This window comes from Neoarius graeffei, chromosome 20, assembly GCF_027579695.1.
Source record: "Neoarius graeffei isolate fNeoGra1 chromosome 20, fNeoGra1.pri, whole genome shotgun sequence".
In the NCBI taxonomy this organism is placed as follows: domain Eukaryota; kingdom Metazoa; phylum Chordata; class Actinopteri; order Siluriformes; family Ariidae; genus Neoarius; species Neoarius graeffei.
Genome location: NC_083588.1, coordinates 55,218,078 through 55,245,286, shown reverse-complemented (window position 1 = coordinate 55,245,286; position 27,209 = coordinate 55,218,078). Strand labels below are relative to the sequence as shown.

The 27,209-nt window shown below is 40.8% G+C and overlaps 1 protein-coding gene across 6 annotated transcripts in view; it reads right to left on the bottom strand.

Moving 5' to 3' along the window:
• Positions 1–27,209, bottom strand: part of svilc (supervillin c) — a 64,272-nt gene that overhangs the window by 14,764 nt on the left and 22,299 nt on the right. Inside the window, exons 3-17 of one of the 6 annotated variants that reach the window (XM_060902034.1) lie at positions 24,426–24,572; positions 23,967–24,140; positions 21,188–21,219; positions 18,662–18,723; positions 15,974–16,107; positions 15,612–15,864; positions 7,478–7,902; positions 7,307–7,382; positions 6,977–7,018; positions 5,391–5,459; positions 3,175–3,249; positions 2,885–3,096; positions 939–1,096; positions 713–805; positions 399–535 (exon numbers count right to left, since the gene is read on the bottom strand). In XM_060902034.1, the coding sequence (XP_060758017.1) occupies positions 399–535; positions 713–805; positions 939–1,096; positions 2,885–3,096; positions 3,175–3,249; positions 5,391–5,459; positions 6,977–7,018; positions 7,307–7,382; positions 7,478–7,902; positions 15,612–15,864; positions 15,974–16,107; positions 18,662–18,723; positions 21,188–21,219; positions 23,967–24,140; positions 24,426–24,572 (2,089 nt within the window). Of the gene's footprint in view, positions 1–398; positions 536–712; positions 806–938; positions 1,097–2,884; positions 3,097–3,174; positions 3,250–5,390; positions 5,460–6,976; positions 7,019–7,306; positions 7,383–7,477; positions 7,903–15,611; positions 15,865–15,973; positions 16,108–18,661; positions 18,724–21,187; positions 21,220–22,226; positions 22,461–23,966; positions 24,141–24,425; positions 24,573–27,209 lie in introns of those variants that run through there. The other 5 variants (XM_060902035.1, XM_060902037.1, XM_060902036.1 and 2 more) reach the window with 5 other exon arrangements.

Here is a 27,209-nt window from a genome sequence, read left to right as displayed (position 1 = left end):
ATAAATAAAAAAGGAAGCATAATATGAAGAAGCAGGAGTAAGAAGCTGAAGTACAGAAATGAACAAGACAAAGAAGAATGATCCAGAAGAAGCATCTGAAGAGCAAATCAGAAAAAAAAAGGAACAAAAAAAAGCAGCCAAATTAGAGCAATAATACAACCTAATTGATGCGCTCTGATGTTAGAGATTTGACTCGAGTTGCTGGTTTACTGACATTACTGATGCAGTTCTTTTAATTTTAATTAATAAAATGGATATTAAATACAGTAATGTTAACAACGACTAATCTAACATTCTGTATTTGCACTGATGGGAAGATTCATCTGTAGGGTTTAGCAGACAGCAAGTATGGCAAAAAAACTGCATACAAGTGTGTGTGATGTATATCGTACACACACCTTCTCTCTTTCACAGGTATTGGACAGCTGCCCCGTCCAGAGGAAGCACAGCGATGGGGTGACCAGCAGGAAACAGTCCCCGCTGTTGAGCGAGCGAGCCACCGGCTCCACCAGACGTACCTGCACTTGTCTGCATCCTGACACAGGATTAAAAACTACATCACCCACAATCCTCAAATCTCTTGGCAGGCTGATTAGCACTTAAAAGTTTATATTTTGTTTCAGAGCAAAGTAAAGAGTCAAAGAAAAATCTGGAAAGACAATACAAGTTGATCTGCTTCTCTTTCAGTACTCCAAGGTGGATAAGGTGTTACCTTTTACAAGGATCAGCATCAGGCTGCTGTAGGGTACAGTGTTTGGGGCAGTCTTGGCGGATGAAGTGTTAGTACAGCCGTGGTTCTTTTCAACTGAGGAAGGAAAAAAAAAAAAAGTGGAAACGATTAATCTAATTAGGAAATTTTGGGCAGAAGACTAAACTTTTTAGGACATCTGTGTTGGTGTGAAGTTGGACAGTGGCGACAAAGTGTGGACGCGACTCACCATTATTGGTTTCCATGGCCACAGGGTCATTTTGGGCCTGCATGAAGTCCTGCATGACGTCGTTTCGGGCTGCAAGAGCACGTAACGGATTCCTCGAACCCCGAGTACGGCGGGATGGCCGAACCAAGCGACGATGCTCCGTTACTGCAGAACTCAATCTGTACGCATGTACACACACACACACTTTCTAATCCACATCATTATTTTATCGCTTTGATGTCTTTTTGTGATGCATTTTTATAGTGTCATAGAGCATATGCTTATTATTCCATCGTGTTTATTTTGCATTTATGGAAGGGAGTCTCCAGTTTCAGTGCTTTGCATCAATCCGAGGTAAAACTGTAACTGAGGAATGTGCTTTAGAGTTTCTCGGTAACGAGGTAAGCTGCATACCGAAACAGAACTGCTGAGGGAAGGAATGTTTACAGCTGCAGTCATGTAAGTGAAAACAGAAACTAATAACTTGAACTATAAATGGATACAAACCATGATGCTTCATACTTTAATAAAAAGTGTAATTGTTGGAAAATTGCTGTAGTACAAGAGGAATTATTAAAAAAAAAAAAAGTACTGGATGTGCTGTTACAGGAAAATAAATCAACTTGCTTGACTCAACTCCACACTACGCAGTGGTGGATAATTTTCCAATACCAGTACGTTTTATTCCGGATATATTCCTTTACACCTACACTAAATATTAGCGAGTAATACTTAACATTTTCAAACTTCTATTTGCTAAAATGCACAAACCAAATTGATACACAGCCATGGGCGTAAAAATGCGTATGGACGCGTCCATACCAATATTCAGCTGAGTTTAAAACGTCCATACCATTTTTGAATGGAGAAGCTGCGATGCGGGAAACGCTGAATAAAAACACCAAACGTGGTATCGCTTCCAGCTGATTTTCAGTTGTGAACAGACCTCTCAAAGACGGCTGACTATTGGTGGGGACAGGTAAAAAAGCTTTATGAAGCTTTGATTGGCCCACCTCCCGTTGCCTTGACGTTGCTATGGTTTTTTGTTGTCACTGGCTGTAAGCAGTAGCAAGCGGTAAAATCAGCATCCAGCTCGCTGCTACAGCAAAACAGCACACAGGCAGTGATGTCGGGCAATAAAAGAAAACGTAAGGAGGACATAAGACATTATTTTACCCAGTCAACGGTAAGCTATTCAAAACAAAATAGCCGCCTCTCTCTCTCACACACACACACACACACACAAATAAATGCTTGTAGGTAATGCTAAATGTTTACTTACATTTACTTTTTTCTTGCTCATTGTTTGCATGTATATGCATATGTATATGCATGTGTATATGCGTATGTATGTAACCTCTGCAATAAAATGTGAAAATGTAAAAAATGTGAAACAATTGTCACTTAACCCTTTCAACTGAATGAATAAACATTTTTGCAAAATGCACTACAACTACCCAAACTCTTCACACTTCTACCACCCATACCTACATTACTTCCAGATTCTGAAATTGCAGTAACTCAAAAGGAAGCACATGATGTTTCATATGTGTGAAAATAGTAAAAGTTGTGTGAAAATGAAGCAGCAGCACATAATTTTGATTGATTGTGTTGTTGTATTTTGGGTAGGTCATCCACTACAGCGAAATTCACAGCAACTTCAATGGCTACTTTCTGTGTGTGATAATGTATTGCCCGTATACATGCAGATGTTAGCCTAAGTGTACCTGGTGCTAAAAATCAAAATAACACAAAGGAATGGACAACCAAATCATTTGTACAGCGTAGGCCACATTTTGTGCGACAACCATGGCGCACTGGGGCGCTTGGCCAAATTATGTCCCCACCAATATCAACACCGTTTTTACGCCCTTGTACACAGCTACACGGAAACGGCTAATACACGTAACGGCCGTTGCCTAAAGCCCGGCACTCATCCTCACTCTCTCAAAACACACAAGTCTTACATGGAAGTGTTCAACTGGCAGACAGCGCTCAGGTCCTGCTCTGTGTCTCCTGGTCCGCTCTGACACTCAGGGAATGAGGGGGCGTCAGAGGTCGTGACCTCTTTGGCTCTCTCCATGGCAACGGGCTGCTGGGGTTCCTGTGGTTCGTCAAAACTCTTTGATTGCATCTCAGTCTCCTTCTGCACTGGAGCCTCAAATTCCACAGAGTTCTCCTACAAACACGGTCAGACACTTGATTCATCTTGCATACATTTCTGTGCGTATACATACACTGTGTGACAGATCTATACCTCATCTCTACAGCATGCCTGTGGTTGTGTCTGGGTGGGTGAGCAAACCTCCTGAGCTTCGTACGACAGACTTCTCTACACACAGAGAGAGAGAGAATTTTCTCTTACACAAAATAAACATCAAGACATGTTCGATATCTGATATTTCCTTCTTTAAATGTGCTCTGGAACTACAAGGCTAATTTTGTTATCCAGTAAAAGCAGCTTATACTGCAGCGCTGCGGAATTCTCAAATCCGATTGGTCGGATGTTGATTCATGTTCTGTAACAGCGGCTCTGACTGCAAAGCAAATCCAGGTTTATATCAATGCACCGTTTCGAACACCTCATTTCTGGAGTAACAACCTACACAGGGACTTGTACCACAATTTTATTTTATATTTAAGAGTGTAATCGATCTACACTATTAAAAGGAAGGCTGGCTGGCTGTTCACCTATCTGCGGCCGATTTGCATACTCCATACTTTGCACATGGATTGGTGACATCCCAGAGGGGCCCCAAGACAACATTTTTGATTTTCCAAAACATGGGATTAGTGCTAATCCAACACACTATTCATTTCCCATAGGCTACATACTTGCTAACACCCCGCGTGCAGCCTCGGCAGGGAATCCCCTCCCTGACTTGCCCAAGAGTTTCAATTGTACAGGACCTTGCAATCAATCAACGCTCTTCGCCAGACTTCTGCAAAGGCCGAGTCTACATCACTGAGGAGACACGGGGAGCGATTTAGCCCCTGTGAAGAGCACCATTCAGAAGAAATCAGGTTCACGGGCAATAACTACTAGTTTCTCCCCCCTGTGAGGAGACATTTATTTAGTATTAATGGAAGGAGTCTCCAGTATCAGCTTTGTATCATAAGGTTACATTTTCTGACACAGGAAGGGGAGGAGCTGGTGGGTCTGGATGCATTTAGCTACTATATGTGAGAAGACATTAATTAGTTGTGATCGTTCAACAAAATTTTATCCAACAAATAACGTATATCATAATCTTTATTAAACAAAACAATTGCTGGTGTTGTGGTATAAAAGGAATAAAACATGCTACAGAAAGCTATGGGGTGGTAACAGGAACTGTGCTTTGCATGGCAAGTTTTTAATCCTATCCGCTTGTTAAGCCATAACGTAAATGGCCACATTTCCAGCGCCAAGCCTCATCTTGATGCGTCCTTTGTTTGAATAGAGCAGAGTCAAAAAAAAAAAAAACTAGGCAGTTGCCATGAATGAAAACATTTACCTGCTTTTAGCACTTCTAAAATGTAAGATCTCCAAAAAGCAAGTTTAAAAAAAAACGAAGAACAAAAAAAGTGTGCGACTAGAAAGCGATTAGTCACAAGCGCAAGCCTGGCATCATGCTGCGAGTCGAGCGAACCTGCTTTCTCAACTCGAATAACAATTATGATGTGAGCCAGAGAAAACCGTAGAGTTCAAGACATGTCACTAACGTGCACTGAAAAAGCCGCTAGATGTGTCTCTAGGCCTTTAAAAAAAAAAAAAAAAGTCACTAAAAAGTGGTCTAATTTTTTTTTTTTTTTAAAGAAAATTTGTCAAAAGTCTCTACATTGGCAACACTGAAGGGGTGTTCAGGCCCAGAAATAGCTACTGATGTCAGACTTAACCAGCGAATTAACTTTGCGACTTTGGGCCACACCACCTACCAGAGTTTAATATTTGTGTTTAGGGACACCAAGCTACATGTCACTATGGCTGATTTTCGATGTCAAACCATTCTTGTGTCCATTTCTGTCTTGAACAGCACCAGAAACTTCACGACTATCTAACACACTGCACATCGACATGGTTTGAACCAAGTGTGTAATGAGTCAAGCTTGAAGTTTGTATAAACTGGGAGGAGGAAATTATACGCTTCAGCCTTGGAGCTCCAGTTCCACGCTAAATTCAGGAAATTTCAGACCACGGTCTCATCTGACTGATTATATTTATGGCAAGGAGGAAGTTGCACAATGCTCCATTTCCAGTCAGGGGTCATCACAGAAGGAGCACGCAACTGATACACCAATGCACATGCTTGTAGCACCTCGTGCGAAGAGCATTTCTATTTTTGCAAGACATGCTCCACACAAAAAACACACAACACAACACACCAATGCATCAGCCCAATCAAAAACCACTTGATCATGCAGAGAACTTCATGCTAAAAAAGCTTAGATACAGCCGTATCCACATACACCTTCACGGGCGCACACACTCACCTCATTGAAAAACACCTTGTACTGAGAGGGAGTGCTAGGAAGAGAGTAAACAGAGGAATAGACAGGCTCCTAAAAACAGGAGATGAGATGAAGAGATGATAGAAAAGTAGAAGGAAGGAAGGTAGAGGAAAAGTAATCCATAAATACCAGGAAGTAAAATGAATCCATTTTTGAAACGTGCTTGTTCGGTTTACCATCCTTGCTTAGCTCATGTTATATTTCTTTTTGGTAACGGTTAAAGCTGGCCAAGTTTACTATTATAATGGTGATGAAAATATTATGTAATTAAAACCAACACTAGCGAGATAGCCAAGATTAGCCTATTAGACTGCATTTCGTCTTCCAGTAGCCAAGTCTGAGCGCTAGTTAGCTAACACTAGACCATTATATTGTGTCCGCAACAAGCCAAGTTTCATAGGTAGCTACGTGTAGCTAACATTTAGATAATTAACCCTCCTACTGTTTGCTGTAAGATCAACAAGGGGGTCTCAAACAGCAAACATTTCAGATGAAAAAGAAATGTTATAAGCACACATTATGTAGATTAATATGAAGAATGAATTGATTAAATATAAAATACTCGTATGAGCAAATTTTAGTTTGTGAACACCTGCTCAGACGCATCGCTTTTCTTACGGTATATCTACCATTTTCTACTCCTTTTGCATACAGTAATTAAAAAAAAAAAACTATGAAACACCACATATGGAAATATACATTAAGACAAGTGTTAAGACTTTAAAAATCCTTCAACTCCGTACTCCTAATGAAACTTTTCTTACACTTGGCATCTTCAAGGAGTTTAATGAGTTCCTCATTGCTTTAAAATGAACATTAGAAGCAAACTGAATCCTAATGGTGATGATACACGGGGCAACTTTTTGGGCAATGTTGCCGAGCAATGTTGCTGGGCAATTGCGTTTTGATTCTTTTCTATTGAGATTGGGCAACATTGTTTCTTTCTGAATGGTTTTGATAATCTCTGGCAACTTTTTGAGATAAGCCAATCAGAACGCGAGTATCGAGTCATGTGACCTCCGGTGAGGTTCGGATCAGAAATTTCAAACAAATATGGCGGCCGCTCAGTGTCAGTGGAGTGAAGAGATGGAGAGACTCCTCATCTGTTTTTACGCCGGTAAGTTATTTTAATATTCTATATGGAGGAATTTACATCACCAAAGCTCTAAAAAACAACAGACAGCTTGATTAAATGGTCACAGCAAAAATTAAGACATCGATTTTTTTTTTTAGCTAACTGTAAACTGCCATTGCTAACTGTTGTTGCCCATTGTTGCCCTGAAAAGTTGCCCTGTGTCTCACCTAGTTGCCCGTTGCCAGCAACATTGCTCGGCAACATTGCCCAAAAAGTTGCCCCGTGTATCACCACCATTAGGCTCTTTAGAACAATTAAAAACACATAATGTGCCCCAACTTTCGTTTGGTTGTGTATACAAAATAATACTATCTAATGGAGACCGTCTCTCTCCAAGAGGAGGCAAGCGGTCATTAACCAGTTTTAAAAACCTTTAAAAAAAAATAAACCCACACACAACTGGATGTTGAAAATTTATACCCATTACCCTTACCCAACACTGAGCTGGAGGCTCGCGTACAATGTTGCTCTCATCCTATAGGAGGCAGCACAGGACAGGAATGAGACAAGATGAAGCAGGGGGGAAAAAAGAAACAGAAAACACTAAACAAGTCTAAACAGAGTTTCTCCCCCCCCACACACGTCTGTCAACAGGACACAGCTGAAGACTTTACATAACGTGGCATCACTCAAAACCCAAGTTCATCTGAGTAATCAGAAACCAACCAGACTTGTTATTAGCAGTTGTCTGGATTCAATCGTCAACCAAATTTAATAAATGGTCCTTCGACTGAAATAAGAGCGAAATCATGCATGCACACACCTGGCAGGGTGACGTGCTGCACATCATCCCGTTCCTCTGCTCATTTTCTTCTGCACCTCCCTGAACGTCAGACAACCTGCAAATAGAGCAAGATTTTTCCTTCATTGTCTTGTATGTGGTAATGGCCCTCTGTTAGACCCGAAATTAAATGCATATTGAAAGAAATCATACCCGTCTCTCGTGCTCAACGTTGACTGGCATTCCTCAGCGATGGAGGCAGGCCTGGGAGATCTCTGAGAGGACGCGGTAGCATCCTTCTTCACTCTTTGCCTCCAGGGGGCAGTAGAACGTGGAGCTGGGGAATATTCTCCTGCTGTAACAAGCGCAATCTTTTCGCGCCACTGTCCATTCTGCACCAGCGTTTGTCCAGCAGGGATGCTGTTGGACTTGGCCCCTCCATTAAGGTCACCGTCTTCAGTGCTGGTCTTCTTCAGGATGCCCTTAACCTGCACAGCAGCCTTTGGTTTGCGATCGTCAGTTGGGCTGGACTGCGAGCTGGAGAGATGCACGTCGCTGGGTTTGAGGTTAAGCGAGCCAGCCTGTTGCCGATCAGAGGGCAGATGCAGAGAAGGTAGCAGGACAGGGCCTTTCTGCACCTAAAGAGAGAAACGGTCAGATGTATTCAAATCTTCACTACCAGAATGAAAATCCTGGTGATTCAGGAGCCATCTTGAACAGTCTGATCATACTAATGTCAATGCCTTAAGAAATCCATATTGTTTGGGTACGAGGGGTTGAGATTTCAAAACCAGAACATCAAGGACGTAGGAGGTCATCTGGCCTGCCATCAAGACACCCATGATGACCAAAACAGCAAACAGAACTGAAATGTGACCATGTGAGAGAGGCCCAACCTCCACGACAAACTGTTTACAACCGGGGTGGGGGACTAAATTTTGTTCCCCAAGGGAAGACAGACCCAAAATATCAATCAGAGCTGAATTCGCATGATAAATGAGAGAGGAGATACAATTCTAATCAGAAGAAAAATGTGTCAAGCTGATCCAATTACTCATTTGTTAGCAAAATACAATGACCAAGTTTTGTACAGAAGGTCTAGTTCATTCAAATAAAACAAATCAGAACTGAAATCCATTGAGAACTGAGGGAAGAGGCACAAATTTACTGAAAAACAAAACTGTAAACAAGTTGTTTATAAGTAAAATCAAAAAACAACCAAGTTTGGCTTCCCGAGGGAAGATCTACCCAAAACATCAGAAATGAAAATCACGCGAGAGATGATTCTAATGAGAAGTCCCAAAATCCATGAAGTCGACCTCATTAGCAGCTCGTTAACAAAAATCTGACAACACAATGACCAAGTTTTGTACAGAAGGTCTAGTTCTTTCAGACAAAACAATCAGAGCTGAAATCCACTGAGAATTGAGGGAGGAGAGAGGATTTAACTGAAAGTTGTAAGCAAATTGCTGACAGCTGAGAATCAAACGACCAAGTTTTGTTCCTCGAGGGAAGATCTACCAAAACAAGTCATAGCAGGATTCGGATGAGAAATGAGATACAATTCTAGTGAGAGACCTGGAAAATTCATTAATGTGACCCAATTACTAACTCGTTAGCAAAACATTTGCCAAAACAATGACCAAGCTGTGTGTGGAGTTCTTTCAAATAAACCAATCAGAACAGAAATCCATGGAGAACTGATGGAGGAGGAGATACGATTTAACTGAATTGTGGACGACGGATGCCACGCCAAAGCAACAGCTCGTCGGCCTTATGGTCAGATGAGCTGCTAATAAAACCTCTGCTGATCTTCAGTCATTCATTTGTTCATCTTCAGTATCTTGTTCAGCATCTTGATGGATCCAGAGCCCATCCTCAAAACCCTGACTGAAGCAGGAATACAACCTGTTCATCAGACCTGCACCATGTACACACCCAGGGGGGCAATTCAGAGCAGCCAATGCACGTTTTGTCAGGTGGGAGAAAAACTAGAGAACCAAGAGCAAGCCATCAGAGATATGAAAGTGCCAAACTGCACAGACAGTAACCAGAGCTCAGGATCAAACTGTGGACCCTGGGGATGTGAGACAGCAATGCTATCTGCTGCACCACCATGCCAAACTCTGCTGGGTGCCTTGTTGATGAAAGATGTCAGAGGCTAACTGCCAGACTGACTCAAGCTGACAGGAAGGCTACAGTAACTCAAATAACCACTCTAAACAGAAAAGGCATATCAGAATGCACAACACATCTGCAGAAGACCACAGCGGGTTCCAGTTCTGACAGCCAAGAAGAGAAATCCGAGGATATGCTGAACAAAACTACACAGCTGAAGATTAGAAAAACGTCACCTGGTCTGATGAATCTCAATTTCTGCTGCACCATGCAGATTTATTAGGGTCAGAATTTGATATGAACACCATGAATCCATCCTGATGTGTGTCAATTCAGATTGGTGGTAGTGGTCTTCTACTGGCTACTTCCAGGATAAGCACCATGCCATCTCAAACTGGTTCCATGACCATAACTGAATTCAGACAGTGGACTCCAGTGGCCTCACCAGTCACCAGACCAGAGCCCCATAGAGCACCTTTGGCATGTGTTTGAACAAGAGATTCAGAGCATAAACGTGCAGCTGACAAATTTGCAGTAATTATGTCATGCAATCATGTCAACATGGACGAAAATCTCAAAGGAACATTTCCAACACCATTTTGGAATCTGTGCCATGAAGAACTGGCCCCAAATCTGAAGAGCAAAATCACATGAGCAGCCACCCAAATGATGCTACACCTCAGGGATTTCAGTTTGTTCACTCCCCCCATATTTATTTTCATCTTTTTTGCACTTTTCAAAATTTGTCATTCTAGATATTTTGTTTATTTATTTACTTAGTCTTAGTATTTACAAAAAAAAATACCTGAAATAAAACTAAGACGGGGAAGCCGCAACAGCCGAAGCCAATTACTGCGGGCCCCTCAAAAAATGTTTACAAATATCAAATAAATGTTTCAAGTTTTTAAAAGCAGCAGGTAATTTTCTTTGCTACGTCACGTGCCATATTACATCTTAAGCATATCGATTTCCATGTGCGTGGATCTTCAGGATGGTAATTCAACTGCAATGCTTGGATATTAGCCTAGTAAACTAGACCCACCCGCCTAGCGGCCAAAAATAATTTTTGCCTACGAGTGGGTCTAGCCTCGCACCACATAAACAAAAACACCCCAGGCATCAAATCGTGCCTGCCAATCACAACGCAAGGTTTTTGTTTGGATTCTTTGGGCGGGCTTTTGCAGGAGTGACGACAAAGCTGCGCGACGCTGGAGAAAGCGCAGCAGGAAAGATGGCTACGGCTATTGAACAGCGCTCGTTTGACTCCACTTTGGAATCAGTTTTAGAAGAATTAGACGGAGTTTTCGTTGAAACATGAGCAGGAAGAGGCTCTCCGCTCATTCCTTTTCAAGAAGGACGTTTTCGCCGTTTTGCCGACCGGCTATGGCAAAAGCCTGATCTACCAGCTGGCTCCGCTCATAGCCAAAAGGATGGGGCTAGTTTGTGCAGTACGAAGAATTAAACAACAACAGCTTTGAAACATTACTTTTTGATTGTTTCTTATTTTCCCGTTATTTTAAATTTAAGGGAAATTATTTCACCAAACACCACTAAATAAAAACTCTCAAAAACAGTTTAAGCAAACACTTGAAAAACACTTGAAAAAAATAAGAGTGTATGTTAAGTATGTGGTAGAGACTCCAAACTTGTGGTCATTATCTCCAAACTTGTTAATATCTAGAACCTGTTTATTAATTAATACGCATTTTGAAAAATTATTTCAAGGTCTCCCCCACTGCGCGCTCTGACTACGTCACAGTCACTGTTGCGCTGATTGGTCAGAGCGTTGGCCTATACGCACAGACAGTTTGAAAGACAGCGGTTTGTTCCTCCCACCCCCGTCAGAAATGTCTACGGATCGAGGCCGGACTAAATATTCACATTTAGTCTGGCTTGCCAGGCTACTTGGATATAGCATTGCAGGAGTGAAGATTTATTCCATATCCTTGTAGATCTTAAGGTATGATCGTTGGTATGTTGAAGTCCGGCAAAATCATTGTTTGAAGGTAACTCCAGGCGAGTTTGTACTTCTTGTTGATCTTGCCTGTTTGACACTTGGTAGAACTTCAGGATCAATATTTGTCAGACCAGTAATTAGTTTGTAGAAGAACACCATGTCAAGATACTCATGCCAATAACACAATGGAAGTAGATTTGTCATTACTAGTAGTTCTTGGTAACTAACATTACAAATGTTCAGCATACCTAAAATGTATTTTGTAGCCCGTCTTTGCACTCTTTCAATCTTCCTTATGAGTTCAACTGATTGTGGAGCCCATACCCGAGTAGCATACCCCAAGTGGGGGCGCACGATGGCAAGATAGTACGTTTTGTGCGCTGCGACTTAAGGCATTTCGTTGATCGTTTAACGTATCCTAACAACTGATTTGCTTTAGCACCCTGTGTGAACACTTGTTTTTTCCATGTTAAATCAGTAGTAATCCAAACCCCAAGATCACATTCTTCGTTGGTTCGCTGAATAAAGGTCTTATTCATTGAGTAGGGATAGAAGATCTTGTTCTTTTTCCTACTTATTGTCTGTACTTTACATTTGGTTTTGTTGAACGCCAGTCTAGACGTTGATGACCAATCATTCAGATTTTCTAGATCTTTCTGCAGGAGGTCAGAATCTAATCGGGTTTGAAATTGGTTTTATCAGCTTAGTGTCATCCGCAAATGTTGCTACTCTGGACGACGTTAATGTCTCTGGTAGGTCGTTAATGTAAAGTAGAAATAAAAGAGGACCAAGTATTGAACCTTGCGGTACACCTGATGTGACTGGTAAAGGATTAGAAGTAGCTCCAAGAACAGTGACTTCTTGTTTTCGATTCGAGAGGCAAGACTGGAACCATCTAAGGATGTCATCACTGAAGCCGTATTGAAGAAGTTTGACAATTAATTGGCAATGGGAGACCTTATCAAAGGCTTTAGACATATCTAGATATGTCAATTTGTTTCCCTTTATCAAGTAGGCTTCCAACATGGTTAAGAACCTCGATGAGTTGAGTTGTACATGAGCGACCAGGAACGAATCCATGTTGAACGTTGCTGATTTCATACGCTTGATTTTTTTAAAGCTTCAAATACACAACGTTCCAGGACTTCGGAAACCAGAGATAAAAGTGGAGATTGGACGATAATTCTCCATTTGATCTTTTTCACCCTTTTTATGAACGGGAACAACATTAGCTACCTTCCAGTCGTCTAGGACAATACCAAGCCTGAGCGATTTCTTGAATAAAGCACACAATGAAGGCACAATCTGACTGGATGTTTCCTTTAGAAGTCGAGCAGGTATGCCGTCAGGACCTAAAGCCTTAGATGGATCAAGTTTCTTCAATGACATCAATACCGTATCAGAGATGGCGAGATTGTCTATGGAAGGAAGCTCATTATTATTAATAATAATAATAATAATAATAATAATTTGTTGGACTTCCGTAATACTTACACTGTTATCTGTATTGAAGACAGAAGTAAAGTAACGGTTGAAGAGGCTAGCAATATTAGCTGGATTGTTTGCTTTGAGTCTGGTGTCGTTATCCGAGGCCATAGACATCATCTGTGGAAAACTGCTGGACTTGACTTTGAGCAGTGACCAGAAGCATTTAGGATTGTTCTTTATATCTTCGTCAAGAGAACTAAAGAATTGTTCTCTACTCTCCTTGAGAAGCTGCTTTACTAAGGATCGCTGTTTTTTAAATTTCTTTTTTAGATGTTCTGTAGGTGAGCAGATGAGTTGTCTACGGATGCGATCTTTCTTCTTAAATGGCGTGAAGACTCTCACCAGTTATCCAAGGAGGACTATTTCTGCCACTAATAGTTTTTGATGGAACGAACTGCTTAACCGCGTGATGAAAGGCTGTCTTCCAGCTAATCCAGTCGTTGTTGATGTTTCCTTCAGTAGATATCGTATTCTGAAGATTTTCTTCGGTTAAGTAAGCACGGAGGCCATCAAAATCAGCATTGCGATAGTCATAAATAAGCCTTTTCTGTTTTGGTACTCGACGGATTGACGCCAGCAAGTCAAAAGAGAAGAATCGAGTGGTCTGTAAAGATACCTCCTTCTTCGGGGGATAGTATTTCTCACATTACGCGTTTCTCTGGTGCGCTTGTAATCACTAAATCAAGCGTGTTGTCTCCTTGTCTTGCCAGAATTTAATTGACTCAAGAAATAATCGTTAAGTAATTCAAGAAATGCGATCTCATCAGTGCCAGTAGTATTTTCTTGAGTTTCCCCAAGAGATGTTTGGTAAATTAAAGTCACCTGCAATAGTTATCATATAGATTAAAAACTTCACCCAAAAACACGATTAAATTCGCCAACCCATGCGATGTCAGCACTCGGTGGTCTACAACAAGAACAAACCAGAGTTTTTGAGTTGGAAGAGCTTGTGACTTCAACCAAGATGACCTCAAGATTAGTACTGACACTGATGTTATGAATAGATTTAAACATGGCAGATTTAAGTGCCACAAGAACACCACCTCTAGAGTCTCTATCCTTTCTGAATATCGGATAATCTGAGTCAGGAAGAATTTCCTTGTTAAGCCAGGTTTCACTGACAGACAATGTCACATTCTTCTGAGTAGATCAAGTCTTGGAAGCGATCCATATTTGCTATTGGTATTGTCCCTGGATCCAATTTATGAATGCTTTTAAGGCTTCTTACATTTAAAACACATACATTTGTACGCTGGACAGCTACTACTAGCATACTGAGGCCCTGGATTGGTGCCGATATTGCCTCCAAGTAGAATTAAGAGCATTACATGCATGTACTTCACTAAAACCTGGAGTCTCAATCCATAACGGCGTTGTGGTATATCCAAAGATCTTAGCTTAAAAGTTTCTCGTGTAGCACCAGAGGAGACGATCGTTTTCCTTAAGAATGGCAAGGCTCGTTTCATCAATAAATGAACACAGTCCTTTGCTATTATAAACCAGAAGCATCCAAAACGTAACTGTCAGATAAAGTAGTGTTCTAAATACCATCTCCTCTGATGGCACTTCTCTCTTCAGATCCCGTGTTTTCCCCTTCAGGGCTTCAATCTCCTTCAGGCCCCTGTGGATCTCCATTTCACCAAATTTGCCGCTTTTATGATAATGATGTGATGTTACCCTGCATGGTGTGAAGCTGAAGCTCTGAATCCGGACTGAACTCCACACACCAGCAAGGACAAACCGAGCAGGCGCGTGCGCAAACATCAACACACAAGGCGATGATAAACTAATGCGAGTTTAAAAAAAAGTGTGCTACAAGCCTAATGCTAAACTGTATTTAGCATTAGGTTTGTTGCACATGTTCTTCACAAGACCTCCTGAAACAGATATGTTCCAGAAATTCATTACTAACTGCTTATTAACGGAGCACAAGGGTTTTACAGGAAAGTCAGACCAAGGTCTGATATTTTCCCATAAAGACCGAGGGTAATAAGGAATATAATATGGCTTTTTTTTTTAAATTATTGGAAATTGGAGACGAGGACTCGGATTTTCCTCTATTTTTTTGTAACGTGCCATAATTTGGCATAAGATATTTATATCTACATTAATTTTTGTACCAATTTCATGCAAGTGTCTCACACCTGCACGCCTTGGCGTGTGCATCAGATAGACTCTCGCACGCGCACCATGAACTCTTCGCACCTACACAGGATTAAGGTGCAATCAGTGCACTGAAAACGCACTTACTTTGCGAAGTATTGAGTTGCGTTGCTGACATTACCGAGCCTTATTTCCTTGTTTGGTTTCCTGATTTCCCTCACCCTAGCTCAACCTATTGCCCGTTTAACGATTTTGCCCGCCATTCTAGATTGTTTACGTGTCTTTACTTGTATTAATAAAACACACCTTCTGCACTTACATCCGTCTTCCAACCATCTGACAATACTTCACACTCCCTGACAAAGAGAAGCACATTCACCTGTTCATACGTCATGTTCAGGAACAAACTGTTAATGGCGCTAAAACAGCCACCGTCAAATAGTGCAGTTGAAGTCTTGGACTCGACTTAATTTTTTTTAATGACTTGAACACTGGGGACTCGAGGTTTAGTGACTTGACTACAACACTGGCTCATGCCATATAATGAAACTTTATAATAATAGTTGCGGAAATACTGTGAATAGACCAACTTCATTAGAGAGTAATACAAAATCCTGTTGTAATAAACTTTGTGAAAGTGCTTCATACTCATTTTGCTAAAATCACCACACACACGCTTACCAGGTTGACTTCATCTGCAGTGATTGGCTGTGTGCGGTAACGCGCTCCCTTCTGCCTGCGCCTCTCAGCGGCATCGACAAAACCATTGTTCCCTCCTGGCCCTCTAGGACCTCCTGGAGCTTTAGGCATGAGTGGCTGAGAGAGTTTATTAAAGAGTGCCAGTTTCTCACTCAGAGAGAGCTTGGAGCTGGCGTCGTCCTGCTCCGCCCCCGCCTGTTCCATCTGGACATCACCTGTCACAGCAATGCGAGAGCTGCTTCAGAGGAGAGACAGGGAAGGTTTGGTTAAAATGTTGAGAATTTTTTTTTTTTATAAAAACAAGATCGTTCAGTTGGTCTCGAGATGAAAGCTGTTTCACTCGCCTGTCTGTGGCTCTCATTTCCTCAGAGCAGATTGGCTGAGTGAGAGCTCTGTGAACCCGAGACTCCTTGAAGCTGCCGCTGGAACGAGGCCTCAGGAAAGAGGAAGCCTCAGGAGCTGCCATCTTCTCCATCTCCTGCGAGCACAAGAGAAACGGGAGCCGATGAATGGCCAGATTTAGGGAATAGTGAAGTACAGAATCAGATGATTATTCAAAAGCACCTTAATGTATGCGACTTCAAACTATAAACAAAAGTATTGTCTCTTTTAATGCAAAAATCCAAAGACAACTAGAGTTCTACTTCCTTTTGTTCCAGACCAGCAGGATGGTTCTCTTTGGAACTAGTGGAGTTTGCTCGTTTCCTTGCCAAGCACTAATTGCAAAGTTGTCACCTTACATCCGTAACTTGGTTTATGCAGCTTGTAAAAGGTCTTCTTTCTCATCTTGAAAACTAAAGACAAGGAATCTTTTAAACTCCCCCCCCCAAAAAAAAAAACCACACACATCTTCCCTTCCACTGGAACGCAAATGCTTCACCTTTGGCCCAATTTACATAAAATCTATATTTCTGATATTTGAATTCTTGAAATTTGCATTTAGGGTTCTCATTTCCCATCCTATAATTCTGAATGTTATGATTTCAAAAGGCAAAATTTTTACCTGTAGCAAATTCAAAACAAAAGCAAAAAAATACATTGGCAAAATACACTACGGGGGGAATAAATAAATAAAAATTAATTTTACGTGATATCCCGATCTCATTCATATATTTTTATTTAACAGTTATATTATGAAATCGAGTCGTACATGAGCTGACAACCGACGACACATGTAGCGCCAAGGTGGCTATAAACCATGTAAGACAAGGTTGAGTGGAATAACTTTTGCTCCATCCACATTCACTGGATTTTGAGAAACGGAGCATTATTTTTTTTTTTTTTGCAAAGTCGGTAAATAAAATCTTCATACAAAACAACTTCCACTTAGAATCTAAACAAACCGGCGAAATAACAGTAGCAATTTGTGAAAAATGCTATAATTCTTGGGGGGGGGGGGACAGGACCCCAACCATCAAATACTTTTATTCCATATTTTTTTTTTGCCTTTTTATTTTTTGGGGGTTTTGTTTGAGTTTACTTCGTCCTCGACTGGTTCAGCAATGCGCTCCGCCGTTGTTTTTTTCCCCCACTCACAGTATACGAGCTGATATCCTAGTAGCAGAGTAGCCGATCAGAGCTCATGGATTGCTCATATCCAGTGAATGTGGATAGAATAAACAAGTTGTGTCAGCGTCCAAACAGACATGGAACATGGTAAGAAAGATCACCAACACAAATCAGACCAACAGGACGTACCCCCATAGCTGGGACCTCACCCAATTTGATTAATTTTAGCATGTTTTACTGCACTTCCTTGTGTTTCTCTCCAAAAGACAGAGCAGAAGTGGGTCAGCAGGTGGATGAATAAAATAGCAGTGGGGCGAACGCTCCAGTAAGGGATGGATCCCAGAGAGGTGCTCAGTAACCTGATACTCCAAGTTTTCCATTACTAGCCACAAGCCAAAGAACTACCCCGAGCAGGGGGTTAAGCTAATTATAGCTGTGTATTATTTGTACTGTAATTAATTAATGCTTTATCCAGGCTGACTTTACAAGACAAAAAAGTGTTCGTTAGTATAGCACATTCATGTACACTTAGAGGGGGAAAACGCTACAAGAAAACTGACTGCCATAAAAAAAGTACCATAGCAGAGCCGAATTCTCAATTTTACATGAATGGATTAAACTGTTGGGATTTATTTAGGCGTTTATAGAGGGAGTCTGGGGCCAGTGTGGGGAAAATCTTCACGACAGAGGACTTTGCACTTTCATGATGAGCTGCGTTTATGAACTTTGAGAGATTCTTGAGAAAATTACTGTCCTGTAATACAACTCGTAACAGGAAGTAACTTTTGTCGACCATTTCATCATTCTGTGGTAAAACGTAAACTGCATCAGATTGCAATTCTTCATTCTGAAGAACGTCTAGTCCACTTCAGACAATAATCGAGCCAAAATCTTGATGTCTTGGGGTGCAGGGACGCCAAATATGTTGCGTAAAAATACATCAACTGACATCCACAGGGGTGATAGCGTTCCGGCGCTGTGCCGGATTTCCGGCGTACCGTGGCTGGGGGAAAAAAAAAAAAATCTAGTTCGCCCATTGTCCTGTGTCATTCTGAGATGCGCAGATAGACAGTAAAGGGAATTTGGAATTCCCTTTACTGTCTATCTGCGCATCTCAGAATGACACAGGACAATGGGCGAACTAGATTTTTTTTTTCCCCCCCAGCCACGGTACGCCGGAAATCCGGCGCGGCGCTGGAACACTATCACCCCTGCATCCAAGTCGTCCACTGTTGGAGCTGAAGTCACATTTGTTCATGAGAAGTTGTGCGAGGTCCAGGTTTTGAGATCTGATCAGGATTGGGGAGCATGATTTGGAAGTGTGCGTTATTTCTAGGCAAAATCATGTCATGTCCGATGACCAAAGGCTCATCCTATAAATGTTACTTTTGTCAAATCTGTATTAACTCATTAAATATTTTTATTTTTTCTAAACAGATACAGCACGGATGTTTTGCCAACATTCTGTTAACCAAACCTAAAATGTGTGAAGCAAAAAGAAGCCTCAAAAAACACACACATACTTTAAACAGAGACATCTTTGCAGCAACACTCATCATGGCTCGCTCATCCATCTTCACATCTGCTGAAAGAAAAGGACAAAACAAAAACGTGGTTAGAGAAAATGATTTTTTTCCTTGCAGAAACACCCTTCCACCACATCATACATCAGTTCTTCTCTCATGCTCTCACACACTTTATCATATCAAAGCTCTATGATTAATGCAAACTTGTGATGTCATAGTCTGACTAACCTTTGAATAATTTGGCATTGAACCTTTCCTTGGGGGGGGTGGGGGGGGAACCAAAAACACCCACCGACATACTTTGATTGCGATAGCTATAATCCTCACCCCTACACAGACACTGAACACTCATGTGTCGCAACGTAGTGTTGTAAAAGTCCATTACTTAACCACAAATAAAATAACTTGAAATGACGTAGACTTGTGTCACGCAGTTCACAGCACATTTTTCTAGATCTCAAACAGTCTACGGTCCGTTTTATTCATTTCCTGCCAAACGTAATTCGATCTATACATGTTTCAGTTGCATCAAAGTACCAAAACATCAAAAATGCTATAAACTATTTGTTTTAGTTTGGACAGCGTTATGTCTCAGCTAGTAATGCAAGATTAAAAACCTCGAGAGAAACCTGAACTCAACATGCAAGCTGTAATTCAGCCAATTGTGACTTTTGTTCTCTTGGCAAGGGGGGGAAAAAAAAAATTTAGAAAAAACTAGTACGTCAAACTCATGGCCAGCCACCACAAAAAGTGGGTATACGAACACATGGGTAAAACAGACACCCTGGTGCACTTTTAATGAGGCGAAAATATTAACGCAGATGATGCTACATCACATATCCTATAGAACCAAGTAAGGGATAAACACTTCTTGGCATGCTGTTTTAGGATAAACATCAGACAGATTGGAGTTATGTGACCCGGGTTACTGTTACCATCCAGAAGTCAATCATTTTCCCCATAATGTGACGTCCTGAAGTGTTTCACTCCTCTTATTACCACAGCAATTCGCCAACTCTACTGCTTTGTTTATTAAAGACCACCACCATACTTTGTTTAAAACTACATTTAATATTGCGAAACAAACAACGTCCGAACAGTTTCGTTCTTATGGACTTCCAATGACTAAAAACAGTCGTTCCCCTCACCAGACTCATTCTTGAAGTTAAATTTAAGTTACAGCTTTAGTTTTGATTGTTATAAAAGCACTAACACTGGAGACTCCTTCCAAAAATTCCATTATTAAACATGTAACAAAATGTGTTCGTTGTTGCTATAGGAATGAAAAGGTGTTACAAGCGCAGAGCTACTGCTCTTTTTTTTTTTTTTGGGGGGGGGGGGGGGGGGACGACACCTTCTGACCAATCAGATTCAAGAATTCTGTGGCATAAATAACTACAGCAGATAGGTGAAGACATGTGTTATTTACCAGCTGGGAGGTCCATATCGTGAAATACCTTGACCGAGGTCTTGGAAGTACTGACCAGGTCAGTATTCAAGGCCGAGGTCACAGTATTTCACCATACAGACCGACCTTAAGCTGGTAAATATATTTTTTTTTTATCTTTACCAAATTCTAACAGAAAACGAGAGCGCTCGAAAGGGAAAACCGAGCCGAGCCGCCATTTTGAATCCTCATTCACGGCTGTAACGCAAATTGCTTCCTCCTCGGTATACAAGTGCACTTCCATGGCAGGAAAAAAAATACTACATTTTGCCGCCTATGTAGTCCCCATTTATACAAAATTGAGTCATTCAGGATTCAGCCATGTTTTTGCTTGGCGTTAGCAACAGTTCGAGGTTTTTAGCTTTCTCCCGAAATGTTTTCTTTTATTTCTTCTTCCTCAGGGTAGTAAAACTCGCTTTCGCTGTGAAGACTGTCGTTATCGCTATCCATACTGTAAAATTAATGCTATTCTCCTGAGAAATGCGAAAATGTTAAAAATTGCTACGACGTTGTGAACGAGCGAGTCGCCAGAGGTCCGTATCGTAGGATATGAACCCGCTCACCAGCCAACCAGAGCGCAGGATTTGATGGAAACCGGACCGCAAAAAAAAAAAAAAAAATTAAAAATAGAATTAGTTATACTAATAAATGCAAAACAATTAAAAAAAACTTGCAAAAAAATCTAAATCTAGTCATGACCTTATGTAAGCTGGGGTTAATACGAGTCAATTCTTTTTTTTTTTTTTTTAAACTTAGTTTCCATACCATGCATTTTACACTTTATGTGCTGTGGTTCTACGTTCTCACAGTTTCCTTATCAAATTTTCATCAACTTTTTTTCAGTGCCAATTCCACAATATTGAACATGGTCAAAATTTAATATCTTGACAAAATCACCATCAACAGTGAAGAAAGCAACCGTTTCAAAGTGTCCTGTTTATACAGATGCCCATCATACACTGCTCTTTGGTTAACCCAGACACAGCTTTAAAAAGTTTCATGGGCAAACCATTAGTCACAAACACCACCACCCCCACCTGCCCACACACACACACACACTCCTGATTACCACCAACCTGAGTTTTCTTCATCTGTGTTGTCCATGTTTCTAAAGAGTGGAGAAAAATAAAAAGAGCAAGCGTTAACACACTTAACCGGACACACAAACTCCTCAGCCACATAAAATAAGGAAGGTGATCGTGCACACGTCATCCAGACAAAAGACACGATGATTTCACACTGATTTTATGACCTTGCCGCTTCCTTTTAAGGGATCAGACATACACATTTCTCACACACACACACACACACACGTCAGTACAGGTTAAAGCAATGACATAAGCTTTACACTTAGTGATGAGCTCTCACTCAAACGGGCGGGAGTGAGAGGGCCTTGTACGATAGTCGCTTCACAACACTTGTTAAAGAGGAAGTGTGCAATGTGGGGTTTTAAACCTCAAAGAAAAGCTGATATTCTTCCAAATTTGTGCATATAGCTAGCAAGTTAAATGTGCAACAGCATTAAGAAAGCTAAACTGACGCGTTTAGGAAAGCTGTTCAAGTCAGAATGAGTAAATATGCCAACACACACACACCCAAACAAACAAACACTTATTTGGGTTGAGCACAGGTACCGTATTCTATACTTACAGCAACAAGGCAAAATGAGGTCATGTGTATGAGCCTAAATACAAGTTGTAAGTTTGTTTATTAGTGGCTTAGGTGTGCTACTCTAGCAAAAATAAGCATTATGAAGCAGTTATTACATTTTAATAAGGATAAAGATGTATTTATGGATCCCCCCCCCCCAGGAATTAGGATCCGCACTGTAGCACTAGAATTTGGACCAATCAATAATATCTAAAGCGCCTAGACGGGAACACAATCCATAAGCCAATAAATAAATACATAAATTTTAAAGCAATAAACTTTTGTTCATTTGATTTCAATCATGTTGCACTATCTATATTTATAATTTAAGATTGCTGAATTATGTTTAGATAATTCTATTATTGGCATCTCTGGGATTATTATCCCACCCAAATCCATCATCCAATTCATTTTTACAGACTGCACAGAATCAGGTTTGGAAAGATTACGCAGTCTTTCACGTACCTGTAAACATAACCTGACATGCTGCTAAAGATTCGGTCATATCCTTCGGGAAAAGAGGATCATTATAGACACTCCAGCACTTTTTTTCCCCCCCAAACTTATTCCTTCTGAATAACACTTTACTGTTTCTCAAAAAAAAATAAATAAATAAAAAAAGTGTACAACATCTATTATATCTGCACAACAAACAATCTTGATCGGATAAGATTCCGCACCAGCGTTCGTTCAGTAATCTTGCCCGAGGACGCGTGGTAATAAGCAATTCTTTTTTTTTTTGAATTACAGAGATGGGAGTGTCTTGTCACACCAGATGTTCTTTCAGCAGTGCTGCAAACGCCTCAGTTTTAATACCAACTGACTGCCCTGACCTTTACCATTAAAGCTTGCTAGAGGGTTTGTGGCTGAACAGGTTTGCGCAGTAGTAGGTCACGTGACCATAACAATAACATATGTAGGTTTTTACTTGTGCTTGGCATTTTGAAAATTTTTTTTGGTTCTGCATTTTAAACTTTAACAAAAGCAGCAGGACTGTCTTCCGGAAAACTCCAGAAAACTCTTTTCCCACAGGATATAATGGCTCATCATCCATACAGGACACTTTTTTGATGGAATAAAAACCATGTGCTCCATTTCCTTCTAGTGACTTCCATTCATTTGGTTTGCTAGCATATCGCTTATCCTACGTGTATTGCATCACTAACCAATAGAGAATGAGCATTGAATACGGTTTACAATGTTGCATGGTTGTCAAGACATGACGTCATGCCGGAGACATAAAACTTCCACACTAGCAAGTGGCTGACAATTTGTAAACAAACATGGCCGCTGGGTTTGCTTCGTTAAATGCGGAAGATTTTGAGAGACACATTGAACGCCCAAAAGGAATGTATAACAATGGCTTTCTTTCGTGGTATATCGGATATATTCCATTCAGCTAGCAGGATACTGAACGAGTCAAATACTCGTTCAATATCCTACTAGCTGAAAGAAATATATCCGATATACTACGAAGGAAGGAAGGGGGGGGAAGCAGCAAGCCAGCCAATATTATTTAAATATTTATCAAAACGTCAATTCGGACAAGGTTTATTTTACTGGTCCTTCTATAAAGAAGTGGTTCTCAGAGAACTGGTGTTCTAGGACACCCAGGGATCAGTCAAGTATAGCCAGGGGTCATTTATTATTGAGTCCTTGGAGTTATTGTGTTTGCATGACTGACTGGAACGGAATAGGTTTCATCCAAACCTCACCAACTATAAATAACATCAGCTCGGGCTGATCTAATGCGTCCTGTTGGTGGACATTTCAGAAATAGAAAGCTTTAACGGATAGTCAATTTAAATAAAGTGTTACTATTACAAGACATTTTTATAGATTATAGCACCTTTATCCCCTCACTGTAACAAGTAACTGAATTCAAACTAAAACCTAATTTAACTATTGAAATTTCCTTCTTTTCCTGAACACATACCTCCGTAATGTTAGATTTAGAAGGACTACTTGGAAAAACTGATTTGGGTTTTGTTTTTACTTTGCACCAATTCGATTAGATCTGTATATATTAATGACGTGCCAAGATGAGACTCGACATGAGCAGTTTTTGTTGATCGAATTGTCCAGTTATTCTTCATATCCTTTTGGCTGCCATTAAAAAAAATGAATAAAAAATAGCAACACGTGCCTTTTTGACCACCACAAGCACAGTGAAGCAGGAAACCATTGTAACCTGCAGCGACATACCCGCAGCTCTCCTGCATCTCAGATGCTGTGATCGGCTGTGTTCGGAAACGCTCGCTGGTTTTCCGGCTCTCGGCAGCCCCTGCTGGTATGTAGCGCCGAGTACGACGACGACCGCCATCAGGTCCTGCTTTCACTGATGGGTCTGGGACTGTGTCAGAGCCGCCACTTTCAGCACTGCAGGAAGAATGATAAAACATTCAGTCAGAGAGAAAGTGAGTCAGTACAACAAGTGTAAAACTCCATCAGCACAGTGCAAGTAGTATTAACACTGATGTTAATACATTTTACAGGTTAAAGCTTGTTAAAGCTCATTCAGCCACGTGACTTATCAGTCCTGAAGTGCATCATCTCCAGCACCAGTCCTGCAGGATTAGACACTGTTACTCACACACCATTATTGTGCCTATTAATTTGTTCAAGGATTGCAAAGCACACACACACACACACACACACCCCTACACTTTATGAGAGGCAGCTGAGCTTGAGCTTTGCTGCAGCAGGGCCTTTTTCAGTTCACCCACTGATACGCGAGTGTGAAGCTGTGGCATGTCGGGGCCAGGACGAATTTCCGTAGCCAGCATGTTGGATGAACCCAACACATTCTGCCTGGAGAAGGGCAACGAAGAGAAGGGGAAAGAGATGTTGGAAAGGAGGCACTGCAGTTAAAACACCGAGTTTACTGTGTAAAAGATGGATAGAGAAAGAACGTGTTGAATACACTGCCGAAGTAGCGAATGAAGAGGAGTGATTGAGTTCAGTGGAAAGATGATAAATGACAGACAACGCAGAAGGGTGGTTCTCCACTATAGTTGCAAATTGGTGTCACCTCACTTAAGTATTCTGAGACCAGGCCTTTAAATAAAATCAGGGTGTCTGTGTTCATATGCCTTCCTATTGATTATAAAAATTAATTGATATTAAATTTTATCCACTCAAATATAATAGTGTTGGTAGTAGAGGTCTGCGCAGGTCGGATTTTTCAGTCCCGCTCCCGCCCACGCCCGCACTGTGCAGCCCCACTCCCGCCCGCAAAGAATTATGATTTTCAGTCCCGCTCCCACCCGCAAATCCCACATGATGCAGACGTTCGCGTTATTTCTCAGGAAAGTTCTTGTCTTGACACAGCGTGATGGTGCCCCGCCCCCTACTTTGAGTGGATTTGAGCATAAATATCTACAGCTCACGTTCGTTATTATTTACCTTGTTTCTGAATTCAACATGTAGTGTCTCTAGTAATAATAATTAGTATTCAAGCCATTAAAATATTTAATAGCGAATCGCACATTTTTGTCACATGAGAAACCACTGTAATTCTCTGATCAGCATAAAAAAAGTGAATGGGCTTGTTTTGTACCAATGTTTTTTTTTTTTTATTGCAAAGCAGAGCTAGCAAGAGAACCATGAGTGAACAACTCTAATCAGAGAGACAGGTTACACAGTGACTGTAGGCTTGACTCAATGCTATCCCAGAAATCCTTCCTGTAATATGCAAATTTGGCCGCCTCTGATTGGACAGCCAAATTTGCATATTACAGGAAGAATTTCTGGGATAGCATTGAGTCAAGCCTACAGTCACTGTGTAACCTGTCTCTCTGATTAGAGTTGTAGACTAACTCAAGCAGTAAATCACTTCACTCATGGTTCTCTTGCTAGCTGGGTGTGAACTAGGGCTGCAACTAACGATTATTTTGATAATCGATTAATCTATCGATTATTTTTTCGATTAATCGATTATTAATCGGATAAAAAGGAAAAAAAGCAAAATTTGATTTCCAGCATTTTATTTAATTAACCAAACTGTCTTTGTTCAAAAGTTGTTTCCAACTCATGAAAAAATTAAATGTATGCTACATTGAGTACAAAAAAAAATAAAAATTTTGTAGCAGCTGAATTAATGTAAAGAAAATAAAATCACATAAAACATAAAATCTTTTTTTATATAGTGCAACCACCATTTCTTTATATTGTTTTGTCAAACAAAATCCTATTGAAGTCTTGAATTTTAAGATGGTGAACAGTTTAAATAACTGTAATGAAAAACAAATGAACATTGGGTAATGCTGTCATGTGCTGACAATAATCGGGAAGCTGCGCACATTTGTGCAGCCTGAGCGGGAGGACTGCGCAAATGTGCACAGCTTCCCGATTTAAACTGTTTTTTCCTCATCCTTATACTTCCTGTTTCATGGACTGTAACGGATTTGCTTATTTAGTAATTTTAATACAGAATTTACTTTGAAATTATAATCAGACACTCCAACGTGCTTCCTCTTCAGGTGCTCATTCAGCGATGTTGTGCTTCCGTGCCACGCGAGATCAGCTCTGCACATTTTGCACCTAACGCTGTTCTTTGAAGGCGTTAATGTAAAGTGCTCCCATACTTTTGATGACTTGGGTCGGACATTTTTCTCTCTACTAACGTTAGCCTCCTCCGCCATTTTTCAAACGCTTCTTCCAGGTGAGCTACACAAAGCACGGCATTGGTTCGCTTCTCCTGCTTCTTCTTTTACGGCGGTCGGTATCCAGCTTAATGGTGCTTTACTGCCCCCACATTAGGGAGTAGCAACTGCACTTATGTGTATGATAATGTAGACCCAACTAATCGACTATTAAATTAGTTGCCAACTATTTTAATAATCGATTTTAATCGATTAGTTGTTGCAGCCCTAGTGTGAACAGCGAGTCATTAGAGTGATCAAAGGATTTCCCATTAGGATGATCAATGGCAAATTTAAGATGACATTCCTCACTCAATCTGGCAATCTGACTCTCTCTGCAAATTTAGGCATCTTAAAATGTTTTTATTAATGCCAAATAAAATATCCAGCACAAATTATATATGATAGACAAATGAATAATTTATAAATTTTATTTCAAACACGTTTTTAGTTAGCGGGACTGCAGCTCATCACCGCTCCCGCCCGCGCCGCATATGTGCACTTCCGGTCCCGCCCGTGCCCGTAACGAGCTTTCAAAATTTGTCCCGTGCCGCACTGCTTTGCGGCGGGACCCGCGAGAGTGCAGGGCTCTAGTTGGTAGAATTTTTCATTGGAAGTACCCAAGGGGGTCCAAAATGCGTGTCTCATACATCCCAGAAGGAAAATAAACCCTTGCTGAAAAACATTTCTTGGTGGTATTTTGTGTCACCCATTTAAATATGATCAATATTGTCCATGCAGCATGAAAAGCACATTTTGAAAATATTTCCAATACTAGTCAGAAATTTTCCCGCCAAGAAATTGA